Source organism: Mauremys mutica, chromosome 1 (assembly GCF_020497125.1).
Source record: "Mauremys mutica isolate MM-2020 ecotype Southern chromosome 1, ASM2049712v1, whole genome shotgun sequence".
In the NCBI taxonomy this organism is placed as follows: Eukaryota; Metazoa; Chordata; order Testudines; family Geoemydidae; genus Mauremys; species Mauremys mutica.
This window is the reverse complement of record NC_059072.1, coordinates 155,917,808-155,932,722: the sequence shown is the minus strand read 5'-3', so window position 1 is coordinate 155,932,722 and position 14,915 is coordinate 155,917,808. Positions and strand designations below refer to the sequence as shown.

The window sequence follows — 14,915 nt, the reverse complement described above, 5'->3', positions numbered from 1 at the left end:
ACCTCTGTGATGGCTGAGGGCTTAGTGAACATCTCTCTGGCACATCATTTTTTCAACCACTCCTTACAAGAGGACACTGACCAGTGCCTAGAGCAATGCTTTTGTCTGTGCTCCAGCCAACCTTGTCCCTCAGTACCGGTATTTGGTGCCAGAACTGTTGGTGCTGGGATCATCCATGCAGAGTCCTTTGACCGTGTTTTTTCTCAGTGACAGGACTTGGCATTGTCATAAACAGATAGTTAAGGGTTAATGTCTCTTTTACCTGTAAAGTATTAAGAAGCTCAGTAAACCTGGCTGACACCTGACCAGAGGACCAATAAGGGGACAAGATACTTTCAAATCTTGGTGGAGGGAAGTCTTTTGTTTGTGCTCTTTGTTTTGGGGGTTGTTCGCTCTCGGGACTGAGAGGGACGGGACATCCATCCAGGCTCTCCAAATCTTTCTGAATCAGTCTCTCATGTTTCAAACTTGTAAGTAACTAGCCAGGCAAGGCGTGTTAGTCTTATTTTTGTTTTCTCAACCTGTAAATGTTTCTTTTTTGCTGGAAGGATTTTTACCTCTGTTTGCTGTAACTTTGAACCTGAGGCTAGAGGGGGTTTCCTCTGGGCTATATGAATCTAAGTACCCTGTAAAGCATTTTCCATCCTGATTTTACAGAGATAATTTTTACCTTTTCCTCCTTTAATTAAAAGCTTTCTTTAAGAACCTGATTGATTTTTCTTTGTTTTAAGATCCAAGGGGATTGGGTCTGAACTCACCAGGGATTGGTGAGGGGGGATGGTTAATTTCTCCTTGTTTTAAGATCTATGGGGTTTTGGATCTGCGTTCCCCAGGGAAGGTTTTGGGGGGACAGAAAGTGTGCCAGACACTGATTTCTGGCTGGTGGCAGCATTACCAGATCTAAGCTAGGAATTAAGCTTAGAAGGGTCCATGCAGGTCCCCACATCTGTACCCTAAAGTTCAGAGTGGGGGAGGAACCTTGACCGGCATAGTGGGCCATCTAGTAGGTGCACTCAAGATTTCTTCAGTGCTTGATCAGTCTTAGGAGCACAGTCTCCTCAGGGTGAGATGACAACTCACTGACCACTCCATAGGATAGAGCTTGAAACATGTGCCTGTGAGGAGAATGAACAGCAGACAAAGCACTGATCTAGCTCTCTTCAAGGCAAAACAAGCAGCAGCTATGGCTCTCAATAAGCAGAATGAGGCAATCACAGTATGGACAGGACTTAAAGTTTTGAGTCTACCAGGAGGCACATGGTAGTGCAAAGCTCCTAGTGGAATTGTAGGGGTGTGTGTGTTTTTAAAATGGTCCCAAATTGATAAACTAAGGGGAAACAGGAACATTTTAAAAAAGGTAGGTAGATGACTGTTCTATCAAACTATAGCAAGCACTGAGGAGTAGCGACCTGGACTTTTGTTCTGTCTTGCTGTCATGGGCAATAAGAGGGAACTGAGGGCAGCTGCAGCCCCCCTGCCTTTATACCCTCAGATGAGAGGTATGAGGACATGTGCAGTACATGTGCAGCTCCAACAGACACTGCTATTCAAAAGATTCCACTCTGGCACACATTAGGTGCATGAGCACGCTAGAGTGGGGTGCTCAAAGAAGAAACGATAGATAGAAAAATATAGTCAAATGACTGTGATAGACTGAAACTACTCTAATGTTTAGGACAAACTTTACTGAATTACCTTAAAAACTTACTGAAATAAGTTTAACATTTTTGGAGTTCATTGTATTAAAAACCCAAATATTTACGTACTATTTTGGGATAGTAAGGATCTTCAAAGGACCTTTTGAAACAAAGTGAGCTTTTAACATTAAGAGTTTTTTCTAGGAGGAGGGATATATGCCAATATAATTCCTCCAGTTATCAACCCTTTAAAGTCATCCACCTGGAGAGATGCACATATACTGGTTCAAACTGGTATACTGGCTTGTGGCCTTCTTTCTGATCCAGCAGATGGACAGGACCCCTGGACCATGGGGGGGGGGAGGGGGGCCCAGTCCTTAGAGGTTTGGAAGGACTTGGCCTACTGAGGCCACATAATACTGAGTATTTTTTCTGAGCTGAAGCTGTGAACTTGTGACCACAAAGGAAACTACTTGGGTGGTGTGTTGAATGACTACTCCTGCCAGGACTGCTCCATCTTAGTGCTGGGATGATCTCTGGTTAGCTTATTAGCATACATCTAGGTTCTTTTATTGTTTTAATGCTTTCTCTGTAGTGCTTTTACCCTAATAAGAAAATATGCTTGCATAGAAAGAGCTGTGTGGTACCAATAACCAAGGGCAGTCACACTGTTAACTGTCTCTGAAGAGAAAGCAAATAGGTGTGCTTGGGCAGACTGTCTCAGCTGGGAACAACACATCAAAGGCAGGGAACTGTGCAGCCTGGAAATGCCCTGGTCAGACGGGAAAGAGACGTAGGTCTCCACGCAAAAAGGCAACGAGTAGGGAACTGGAAATCTGAGAGTGGGTGTCCTTGAGTGGACCACTGAGGCAAAATCCAGGTGCAGCTTCCCTGAACTATGAAAATTACAAAAATTGGCTGGGGAAGTCAGGGGCAGATTGCACAGAATATATGGCCTGCACAATCTTTATTACTGATGACAATGGGTAAGATGGAGAAAAACAAGCTTGACTCTCACTGGCCAGACTAAGTTTGCAAGACTAGCAGTGCTAGGAAAAATCGACTCCTTTTTACCTGTAAACTGAAGATATTGGATATGGAAATCATTGGAAGAAAGATACAGAATTCCACTTTTATAGCCACTCAGAATACAACTGCATTCATTCCTCTTAACCACACCTTATTTCAAGAGACATCAATCATTTTAGCCCCAAAGTTACCTATGTTCTTGAAAAAATCTTATATCCCTTCACTGATTGCTGAAAATGATTTACACTGAGAATAGAGAATCATGAAACTGATCTTACAAGAAGTTATTAACACTATCAGAATGAATACTGTTGACATTTAAAACTTTCCTTACTGAATAATTTTTGTGTGCCCTTCATTTTTGGTCTTTGTCACACACTGCATCCCACATTTGGGCCTTGAAAAGTTGGGAGATGTGACCAGTCTTTAAAATTCATGGACCCCATTTGTGGAGTTTACAAGGACTTTGGTGATGAAAGAAAAAAAGTTCTCTTATTCATGTGTCCTGTTATCTTTTGATTTGCCAGACCTATTTTGGCAGGAAATTAACACTCTCCGAACCCTTTTTAAGTGTTTGTGAAGTTCTGGTAAGTGACAAGATGGCTGCTGTCTTTTTTGGCAACTGTAAAATTACAATTTTTCAGCCATTTAATTTTGCAACTGAGAAATCTTTGAACTAAGTATCAGCTGCATCCAAACTTTGTCCATCTGAGAGCACCACATTGGTAGTTTGGCAGGAGCATAGAATTAGCTTATACTTAATTTGCATAAAATGGGACAAATTATATTCACTTACCATTAAGATGCAGCCTTTGAAGACTACATTTTCCAACATGCAGTTCTCCATATTTATCCTATCCTCCTCCAACGAGTGGTGTAGCCTCTGCAGGATGCTTTTCCATAACAGAGCAGATGGCAAGTACAGATTGCGCTAAAACAGTGCATAGGCTAAATTTATCACTGCCACATTTTAGCCAACAATGCCATATATGAAGATGGACCATATATTCTCCCGTAACAAACTAGAAAGACCAAATATTTAGAACTAGATAACGCAAAACTCCAGAATTTTTTTCTGTCCCTTTGACTCACCTGCATAGGTGGCAGCAGACTGTTGCAAGGACTGAAGCTGGCCACGACTACAGTTATATTTCTTAGTAATATCCTTTAAGGGAACCTCACTGATTAAATCCAGCAGGGCAAGGCTGGTGAAAAACCTGTACAAAAAGCATATAAAGAAATTTTAACAAAATAAAGTATCTCAGGCCAAGCTAGTGGTAATGTCACATTACTGTGCTACTCTGGGCCAGAAGTGACAAATAAAGGAAATAACTTCTCGGACCATTTTTCTTACCACATACCCAAACTTCCTGTAGCTACAAATCTCTTACCCAATATGGATAAACTCATCAGGGACCGATCCAAATTGCATTAGCTAACAGCTCAGCCAACAGCAGAGCCAATCCCAGACAACGCTTCAATACAGAACAGAACCTAGCAATTGGATCATCTCCTCACACATTTGTCCTTTAGAACCTCCTCCCCGAGGCACTTAGACCCATCTGTTATTACCTTTTATGAATGGCCATTTGCCTGTGCTGTTTCTCTGTTTTAGCTATGATTTTTCCCTTTACAGAGCGAGCCAGGAAGCCTTCTTCAATCCCCACCAGCTCAGCCACTCGCTTCATAGATGAAGGCAACTTCTCCCACAGGCAGAAAAACTGATACCAGTCAATAGTGGTCCACTCCTCGTACACAGGAGTGACCTAAAGGAAACAAATCAATGTCTCATTCTTTAAAGCAAAATTTTTACTTCACAAGAATAGGCATAGCACTACATTTGCAAGGAAGAGGATAAACAATAATATAATCCAGGACATATGGTTACAGTGTCCTACATACAACTCAGATGCACTGAGTCAAACACATACCCTGAAGAATGTAAAAGCTCTTCCAAACTAGTTTTTAATGTTTGGACTAATGAGCTCGACACATTCTCATGATTATACAGTTCAGACCCTTTCTCAGATTGTTCCCTAAACCCAAGACATTAAAAATAAGGGCTTTTGAACAATAGCTTTATTTTTACGTCACATAACTGATTAACATATGCCTGTCTATTAAGATCAGTGTCAGTAAGACACGTTTTTCTAGTACATCCCACCAAGAAACAGGACCTCCAGTTACAGCAGCCTTGCTAGACACTGCCATGGTATCTGATCATGTAGAGGAGTAGGGTTCTGCAGTCCACTTTTCCTCTCACTTCATGATAAACCCCAGCACAAAAATCTCTGTACTATTATTTATAGGAACAAAAATACCCAACCAATTCAACCACGAAGGGACAAAACAAAACATTCTGGTTATAATTCAATCAACCTGGTTCAATACCAGGAAAGAGAATGTCATAATATTCACAACAACATACTGAGAGAGACTGTTTCGAAATAACTAGTTAACTAGTACTTGGGGCACATTTAACAGAATACAAAATGCAAAATGCCTGGGGCGCAGCTACAAATCCTCCATCTCCCTTTTAATGTTGGCAAGGGTAAGAATTGCTGAAAACAGGATCCCATTCCAGAGAGGGAGGCCTTTTTTATCCATTCCTAGCCAACAACTATTTCTTTTTTTCATCAAATTCCAAAAAATGTCATCCATAGATTTGTACAGTCAGAACATTCAAGCCTAAGAGAGTTAAGAACCATTATTACAGTAGACAGAGAAAAAACTATAACACATAGGATACATTTGGAGAGCAACTCCAGGCAAAAATCATCTCCAGTCTTGCTTTGGAAATGAACAGTTTACAAATAATGTTTTAGGCAAGGTTAATGGGAAAGAATCTCAAGAACATTTTGTTCAAGAGCACTATTTCAAACTAAATACACTGGACAAACTGCTGTGCTTGAAAACTCCAGAGAGAAAATACATTACATTAACATCTCCTGCCTCAAAACATGAACAGAATTCATCCTTTCATTTTCTACTTTTTAATAGATGTCAGCAGGGAAGGAGTGCATTGCTGTATACTATACAAGGCAGCTCTGCTTTGCTTACTGAAAATAGAAACAAAATATAAATCTTCCTGATGTACGCTGTTTGCAGGCACATATGGGACACTAGCACACCCTACAAAATCACTCAGTTTTGGTCAGAACCTGGTCAATGACAGAACAAGCAGGAGCATGGAGTTGAGAGCAGGCAAAAGCACACATTCCTCACTGTTTATGATCCCAACAATCAGATCATCCTAGCTTTGTTTTGCATGGGTCACATAGTTCCTCAGCAGGGATTTCCAAACTGTCGCAATTCTGTTTCAGAGGCTGTGTTTTGTCTTTATTAGGACAATATGTACAAAGATGCACATTTAATGGGGAGAAAGAACAGTATCAGATTTTGGACAGCATTCCTTTAAGGCCCTCTTGCCCATGAATTTTACCAGGCTTATCAGGACACCTAATCACTCTCTTGTTAATCTTTATAGGCTCATGACTCCCTCTCCAGGAATTGTAATTGGCTTTTAGGGGCTTCTTGAACATGCACACAGATCCTTGTTGTCTTGTTGGGGACCCCACCCCACAACGGATTTAGCAGACTCCTCAGGGCTCCCCTCCCATAGTTGTAGTAGGCACCTCCATCCCAAATATGCCAAACAGGCTCATCAGGGACCAAAAACTTTCTTAAAGCTTATAAGGAGGTTGGGATTGGCCCCCAACAAGCTTCCTTAGACTCAGAATAGGTGATAGGGTCCGGTAAGTCTCTGAAGTCTCGGTGGCTGTCTGAGGTACAGCTTGATGAGCCTAAGTGCCTCAGGAGGATGTCCAATTCAGAAAACCTTTGTCCAATTCACTTCAAATATTTTAGAAAAATTCTACCTCTGTTCCAGACACAAAATTCAAATTTTGAGACAGATGAGACTTTTCTACAGGTTTGAGGAAAGCGGATACCAAATTTGGTTTATAATAGATGCAACCAATTGAACCTCAACTATGGAGCAGCAGCTGTTTCATAATATGTGCTGCAGAAGCAGAATAGTTTCCAAACTTAATCAGGGTGGATTGATTTAAATCACTGGATTTCCATCATTATTTAAATCACTGATTTCCATCATTATTTAAATCAGCAAGCAGAAAACCTTGATTTAAATAATTGATTTTAATCATGTTTTCATTTGTAGTTTTTAATTATTTTCTTAAAAGCACACATTCCTCGCTGTTTATGATCCCAACAGTCAGATCATCCTAGGGTTGAGTTTCATTGGTTGAGTCAATAAAACACTGATTTTGCCACTAAATATAACCTTTGCACACTAAATCAGGTGCTTCATTTTGCTAACTAGGAGGATACACTATATCTATACACATTTATTTAAGCAATTATATAACTCAATATGCATTTATTCAGATTTGTAATTTTTACATCTTTATTATGTAACAAAATGATGTATTTATTTACTAAAGGATTATTAATTTTTTTTTACTTGTGATTTGTATCAATCTCTGGATGAATGGAAATTTAACTGAATTTGAAGATGCACAGAAACAATTTTTTTATTCAATAAAAACACGCTGGATACATAAGGGGGGAAATTATCAAAGTTTATCAAAAAATGTTTTCAATTTACAACTGATTTATTAAACAAAAATAGTATGTGTAGTTAGTAAACAAAACATTGGTTTGGTCACTATGTCCAAGTTTTTAGAAGTAGTAGACTTCATCCTATCATAGCTTGTTTTTATTCATAAATGGGAAGAGGAAAATAAACTTTCCTTCTTTTTCAACTCCCAAATGGCTTCTTAACCTTGAATGAACTAGTCATAGAACTGAACTAGTTGAATGAACCAAAATGAAGAAAATATTCTCTGCACCTGCAAAAGAGACTACTGCTGTCAAAAGCTGGTTTAGCACTGCAACAAACTCTAGTCCCAAGTGGTTTAACTTTCTTTAAAACTTCAGCAGCAAACATGTATTCTTTTAGTAATGTTCTTTGTATTTAATTTAAATGATTTAAAAAGATTATAACATCTTTAGGCCTTAACATAGGCTGTCAATTTCAAATTTAATTGGTGAGAAAGGAGTTCGTAAGAGCAGCTTCAGGTGTGGTATTCCCCCAGTTGTTTCAACCATACTCCCAGTAGGCAGCCCAACTATCTTGCACTAAACACACCAGACAGGGCAGCTCCAATCTGCTTGGAGTGGGTGAAGCTCACCCTAGATTCTTTCATCTTTCTGCAAGACCCAGGCCTACATCAGATGGGATTAGCAATCCCCCACCCAACCCAACAGCTATGAAAGCCACTACTGTCTTTGCTTCGGATCAACCTGATTCGGGACATATAAAAATTAATCTATTGGATGGGGTTCTGTACATACTGGAACATGGAAAGTGTTAACTCTGAATAAGGAAGACTCCATGGAGCTGCTCGTCAGAGAAATCTAGAGGTTAAAGATGTCCATCATTAGCCTCACTAAAATACACCTTATAGATAGTAGCAAGAAGAGAATATAATTATGTGTTACAGTTGTTTTCACATGAACTTGTTATTACAAACATAAGAACATAAGAAGCAGCAAAGAATCCTGTGGCACCTTATAGACTAACAGACGTTTTGCAGCATGAGCTTTCGTGGGTGAATACCCACATCCGAAGAAGTGGGTATTCACCCACGAAAGCTCATGCTGCAAAACGTCTGTTAGTCTATAAGGTGCCACAGGATTCTTTGCTGCTTCTACAGAACCAGACTAACACGGCTACCCCTCTGATAGATAAGAACATAAGTACATAAGAATGGCCCTTCTGAGTCAGATCAAAGGTCCATCTAACCCAGTATCCTGTCTTCCGACAGTGGCCAGTGCCAGGTGCCCCAGAGGGAATGAACAGAACAGGTAATCACCAAGTGATCCATCCCGTCGCTCATTCCCAGCTTCTGGCAAACAGAGGCTAGGGACACCATTCCTGCCCATCCTGACTAATAGCCATTGATGGACCCATCCTCCATGAATTTATCTAGTTCCTTTTTGTACCCTGTTATGGTCTTGGCCTTCACAACATCCTCTGGCAAGGAGTTCCACAGGCTAACTGTGCATTATGTGAAGAAATACTTCCTTTTATTTGTTTTAAACCTGCTGCCTATTAATTTCATTAGGTGACCCCTAGTTCTTGTGTTATGAGAAGTAGTAAACAACACTTCCTTATCTACTCTCTCTACACCAGTCATGATTTTATAGACCTCAATCATATCTCCCCTTAGCCGTCTCTTTTCCAAGCTGAATAGTCTCAGTCTTATTAATCTCTCCTCATATGGAAGCCGTTCCATACCCCTAAATCATTTTTGTTGCCCTTTTCTGAACCTTTTCCAATTCCAATACATCTTTTTTGAGATGGGGTGACCACATCTGCACACAGTATTCAAGATGTGGGCATACCATGGATTTACGGTATATAGAGGCAATATGATATTTTCGGCCCTATTACCTATCCTTTTCTTAATTATTCCCAGCATCCTGTTTGCTTTTTTGACTGCCGCTGCACATTGGGTGGATGATTTCAGAGAACTATCGACAATGACTCCAAGATCTCTTTCTTGAGTGGTAACAGCTAATTTAGACCCCATCATTTTATATGTATAGTTGGGATTATGCTTTCCAATGTGCATTACTTTGCATTTATCAGCATTAAATTTCATCTGCTATTTTGTTGCCCAGTCACCCAGTTTTGAGAGATCCTTTTGTAGCTCTTTGCAGTCTGCCTGGGTCTTAACTATCTTTAGAAATTTTGAATCATCTGCATATTTTGCCACCTGTTTACCCTTTTTTCCAGATTTATGAATATGTTGAATAGGACTGGTCCCAGAACAGACCCCTGGGGGACACCACTACTTACCTCTCTCCACTCTGAAAACTTACCATTTATACCTACCCTTTATTTCCTATATTTTAACCAGTTACCAATCCATGAGAGCACCTTCCCTCTCATCCTGTGGCAGTTTACTTTATGTAAGAGCCTTTGGTGAGGGACCTTGTCAAAGGCTCTCTGAAAATCTAAGTACACTATATCCACAAGATTCCCTTGGTCCACATGATTAATGGAGATATCCTATCTCCTAGAACTGGAAGGGACCTTGAAAGGTCATCAAGCCCAGCCCCCTGCCTTTGCTAGCAGGACCAAGTACTGATTTTGCCCCAGATCCCTAAGTGGCCCCCTCAAGGACTGAACTCACAACCCTGGGTTTAGCAGGCCAATGCTCAAACCACTGAGCTAGCCCTCCCCCAAATGCTTGTTGACCCCCCTCAAAGAATTCTAGTAGATTGGTGAGGCATGATTTCCCTTTACTAAAACCATGTTGACTCTTCCTCAACAAATTATGTTCACCTATATGTCTGACAATATTGTTCGTTGTTATAGTTTCAACCAGTTTGCCCGGTAGTGAAGTCAGGCTTACAGGCCTGTAAATTGCCAAGCTCACCTCTGGCATCCTTTTTAAAAATTGGCATCACATTAGCTATCCTCCAGTCATCTGGTACAGAAGAGGATTTAAATGATAACTTACAGACTACAGTTGTTAGTTCTGCAATTTCACATTTGAGTTCCTTCAGAACTCTTGGGTGAATACCATCTGGTCCTGATGACTTATTGCTATTTAATTTATTAATTTGTTCCAAAACCTCCCCTACTGATACCTCAATCTGGGACAGTTCCTCAGATCTGTCACCTAAAAAGAATGACTCAGATTTGGGAATTTCCCTCACATCCTCAGCTGTGAAGACCGATGCAAAGAATTCATTTAGTTTCTCCACAATGGCCTTATCGTCCTTGAGTGCTCCTTTAACATCTCGATCGCCCAGTGGCCCCACTGGTTGTTTAGCAGGCTTCCTGCTTCTGATATACTTAGCAATTTTTTTTTTTTTATTACTTTTTGAGTCTTTGGCTACCTGTTCCTGAAATTCTTTTTTGGCCTTCCTAATTGTATTTTTACACTTCATTTGCCAGTGTTTATGCTCCTTTCTATTTTCCTCACTAGGATTTAACTTCCACTTTTTAAAGGATGCCTTTTTGCCTCTCACCGCTTCTTTTACTTTGTTGTTTAGCCACGGTGGCTGTCTTTTGGTTCTCTTACTATGTTTTTTTAATTTGGGGTATACATTTAAGTTGAGCCTCTATTATGGTGTCTTTAAAAAGTTTCCACGCAACTTGTAGAGATTTCACTTTTGGCACTGTACCCTTTAATTTCTCTTTAACTAACCTCAGTTTTGTGTAGTTCCCCTTTCTGAAATTAAATGCTACAGTGTTGGGCCACTGTGGTGTTTTTCCTGCCACAGGGATATTAAATTTAATTATTGTAGTGGGGTGGCCACCCGCTCCAGCCCTGGAAGGGTTAAAGCCAGCCCTGGGAGAGGGCTGAGGCTGGGAAGGAAAGCCTGGGCTGACTGGGGAAGGCAGTAACAGCTGGGGCCACACCCCAGTCAGGCCCAGCTGTTCCCTAGAAGAGGCTGCGAGCCAGAAGCCCAAACTGTCTCTCTCTGCTTGTAGAGAGAGAAGGGCCTGGCGGCTAGGGAGCCGAGCAGGGTACTGGGAGTGGAGCAGGGCTGGGGGAAGGCTAGAGGAGCTGGGAAGTTCCAGCCTGGAAACCCCTCAGGCTGCAGGCCAAGCTGAGGGCCTAAGGCAAGTACTGGGGTTGCAAAGGGGCAGCCCAGCAATAGGTAGAGGCAGCAGGTCCAGACCCAACCTTGCCTATGATGAGTGCCTTACGCTGCAGTCTGGCCCAGGGCGTAGAGGCGAGTTGGTAACTGGCAATAGCCTACGACTGAGGCGAGGTGGGGGTGGTGGGTGGGGGTTACCCTGAGTGGGGAGACCCGGAAAAACTGTGGGGGTACTGCCTGGGGGGCAGCACCCAGTGAAAGGGTCACCCGGGGTCCAGGAGGGACACGAGGGCCAGCAGTGGTAGCATGACACCAGCCGACAGGGGGCACTCCAGAGGCTGGAAGCTAATTCCCCGAGATGACCAGCAGGAGGCACCGCCAGGTGAGTCTGCGTCCAGTTACAATTATATTATGGTCACTATTACCAAACAGTCCGGCTATATTTACCTCTTGGACCAGAGCCTGTGCTCCACTTAGGACTAAATCAAGAATTGTCTCTCCTCTTGTGGGTTTCAGGACCAGCTGCTCCAAGAAGCAGTCATTTAAGGTGTCAAGAAACTTTATCTCTGCATCGCACCCTGAGGTGACATGTACCCAGTCAATATGGGGATGACTGAAATCCATATTATTATTGAGTTTTATTTTAATAGCCTCTCTAATCTCCCTTAGCATTTCACAGTCACTATCACCATCCTGGTCAGCTGGTAGGTAATATATCCCTACTGCTATATTCTTATTATTAGAGCATGGAATGTCTATCCATAGAGATTCTATAGTTTGATTCATTTACAATTTTTACTTCATTTGATTCTACACTCTCTTTCACATATAATGCCACTCCCCAACCAGCACAACCTGTTCTGTCCTTCCGATATATTTTGTACACTGGTATTACTGTAGCCCATTGATTATCCTCATTCCACCAAGTTTCTGTGATGCCTATTATATCAATATCCTCATTTAATATGAGGCACTATAGTTCACCAATTTAATTACACCTCTACCTCGACATAACGCTGTCCTTGGGAGCCAAAAAAATCTTACTGCATTATAGGTGAAACCATGTTATATTGAACTTGCTTTGGTCCACTGGAGTGCGCAGCCCCCTCCTCCCCCGAGCACTGCTTTACTGCGTTATATCCAAATTCGTGTTATATTGGGCGACGTTATATCAAGGTAGCAGTGTATTTAGACTTCTAGCATTGGTATATAAGCATTTTAAAAACTTGTCTCCTTTCAGCTGTCTGCCATTACACGATGTAATTGAACGGGACTCTTATTTGACTGTTTCTGATCAGACCCCTGCCTGTATTTTATCATTTTCCATTCTCTTTTCCTCACTAGGACAGAGTTCTCTATTAATAGATCCTCCCTAAGGGATGTCCAAACCATGTGCTCCTCCGCACCTGTCGGCTTTCCCCCAGCCCTTCGTTTAAAAACTGCTCTATGACCTTTTTAATGTTAAGTGCCAGCAATCTGGTTCCATTTTGGTTTAGGTGGAGCCCGTCCTTCCTGTACAGGCTCCCCCTTTCCCAAAAGTTTCCCCAGTTCCTAATAAATCTAAACCCCTCCTCCCTCCACCATCATCTCATCCACACATTGAGACTCTACAGTTCTGCCTGTCTAACTGGGCCTGCGCGTGGAACTGGGAGCATCTCAGAGAATGCTACCATGGAGGTCCTGGACTTCAGTCTCTTACCTAGCAGCCTAAATTTGGCCTCCAGGACCTCTCTCCTATCCTTCCCTATGTCATTGGTACTTACATGTACCACGACCACCAGCTCCTCCTCAGCACTACACATAAGTCTATCTAGATGTCTCGAGAGATCTGCAACATTCGCACCAGGCAGGCAAGTCAGGAGGTTCTCCTGGTCATCAAAAACCCAGCTATCTATGTTTCTAATGATCAAATCCCCCATTACTAATACCTGTCTCTTTCTAATTGCTGGAGTTCCCTCTCCCAGAGAGGTATCCTCAGTGCGAGAGGATACCACAAAACCATCTGGAAGGAGGGTCCCAACTATGGGAAGGTTTCCTCTGCTCCAGTTAGATGCTCTCCTTCCCTGGGTCTTTCCTCCTCCTCAACAGCACAGAGGCTATCAGACCAGGGGTGGGACCATTCTCTGTCCCAGAAAGTCTCATCTATGTACCTCTCTGTCTACCTCAGGTCCTCCAGTTCAGATACTCTGGTCTCCAAAGCCCGTACACTGTCTCTAGGGCCAGGAGCTCCTTGCACCGAATGCACACATACATCATCTGTCCAGAGGGCAGATAATCATACATGCTGTATTGGGTGCAATAAACTGGGTAGCCCTCACTCTGTTGCTGGACTTCTGCCTTCATTCTATTTTTCCTCCTGCAGCTGGTTCCTTTGTTGTTGTTTTGTTTATATCAAGGGGGAGTTTTTGGTTTTTAAGTTTAAAAAATGTTGAGTTCAAGCCCCTGCTCACATTCTGCCTGTAAACTCCCTCGCAAAACTCCCGTTTCACAGAAAGCATGGTTTCTGTTGCATGGTTTCACAGTAAGCAAATTAGCCAATTTACTTGGCTCAGTAACAACGGCTGATGAAAGATGACTGATTATATAATAATCTCTTGGAATTGGAAACCATCCATCAGCAACTGAAGAGTTTATTGGTCTGCTAGCCTTAGTAACACCGACCACAAATTAATCCCTGGCATATTTCTGTCTCAGACTAAAAAGCATAACTTTGAATAATCTAACCTAAAAAAAAATAAAAAAATAGCATTTGAAAATGCTACACAGTTGACTCTCAAAAAGGTTTGAGGCCCAATCAGACTATACTAATGCTAAACCCATTAGGATGGACTTTAAATCCTAGATAATTGATGATGCTATGACTGTCATTGGTCCCAAAAATAAAAAAAGCAACAAGAAACCCCGGATCTTCCTTAATACCTTGCCCATCACTAAAGAACATTGCACAGCTCATTTCAGAGATGATATGGTCATGTATCGTAAAGCTAAATAGCACTCGTAATAAAACAATACATGCTGATCGCAAAGCTTTTATGGAAGCCAAAGACACTGTACTTAATAAAACTTCTAACAGGAGGCTGCACCTCCTTGTAAAAACACTTCCGTGACCTCACCGTCGAGAAAGGTCATTCAGCCAGTGCAGTCTACTCCAGTTCTGGTCAGCTAATCAAGGCAGAAGCAAAGTGTATAACATGCTTAAGTGAACATTTCATCCACCTGCTAAATGCACCTCCAATTTCTTTGGAGCCTGATATTAAGGCCACTGCCAAGATGACCTATTCCACACAAAATGATCCTGGCAAATTAACTATTAACAAAATCCAAGGTGCTCTAATAAAGCTTAAGAAAAATAAGACAGCAGGAACCTGTGGAATTCCTGCAGAAGCATTAAAAAGCCTGGGACAAGCTATTCGTTTGTGGCTACAGATGCTGCTCAATATCATCTGAAGAACAGACTCAGTCCAGTCCCACTGGCAAAAACGCATTATTTTATAGCTTTGGAAATGTAAAGGCAGCAAACAAGACTGCTGCAACATCACAGCAGTACTCATCTACCTGTTCCCGGGAAAGTTTTTCCTTCTGTCTTGCTCATCTGAGCCACTGATA

At 41.8% G+C, this 14,915-nt stretch overlaps 1 protein-coding gene across 1 annotated transcript in view; it reads right to left on the bottom strand.

Annotated features, from left to right (window-relative positions):
* POLQ (DNA polymerase theta) overlaps positions 1-14,915 on the bottom strand; it is a 143,399-nt gene that overhangs the window by 82,276 nt on the left and 46,208 nt on the right. The window contains exons 13-14 of the mRNA XM_045001059.1: positions 4,239-4,432; positions 3,759-3,883 (exon numbers count right to left, since the gene is read on the bottom strand). Of these exons, the coding sequence (XP_044856994.1) occupies positions 3,759-3,883; positions 4,239-4,432 (319 nt within the window). The remainder of the gene's footprint in view (positions 1-3,758; positions 3,884-4,238; positions 4,433-14,915) is intronic.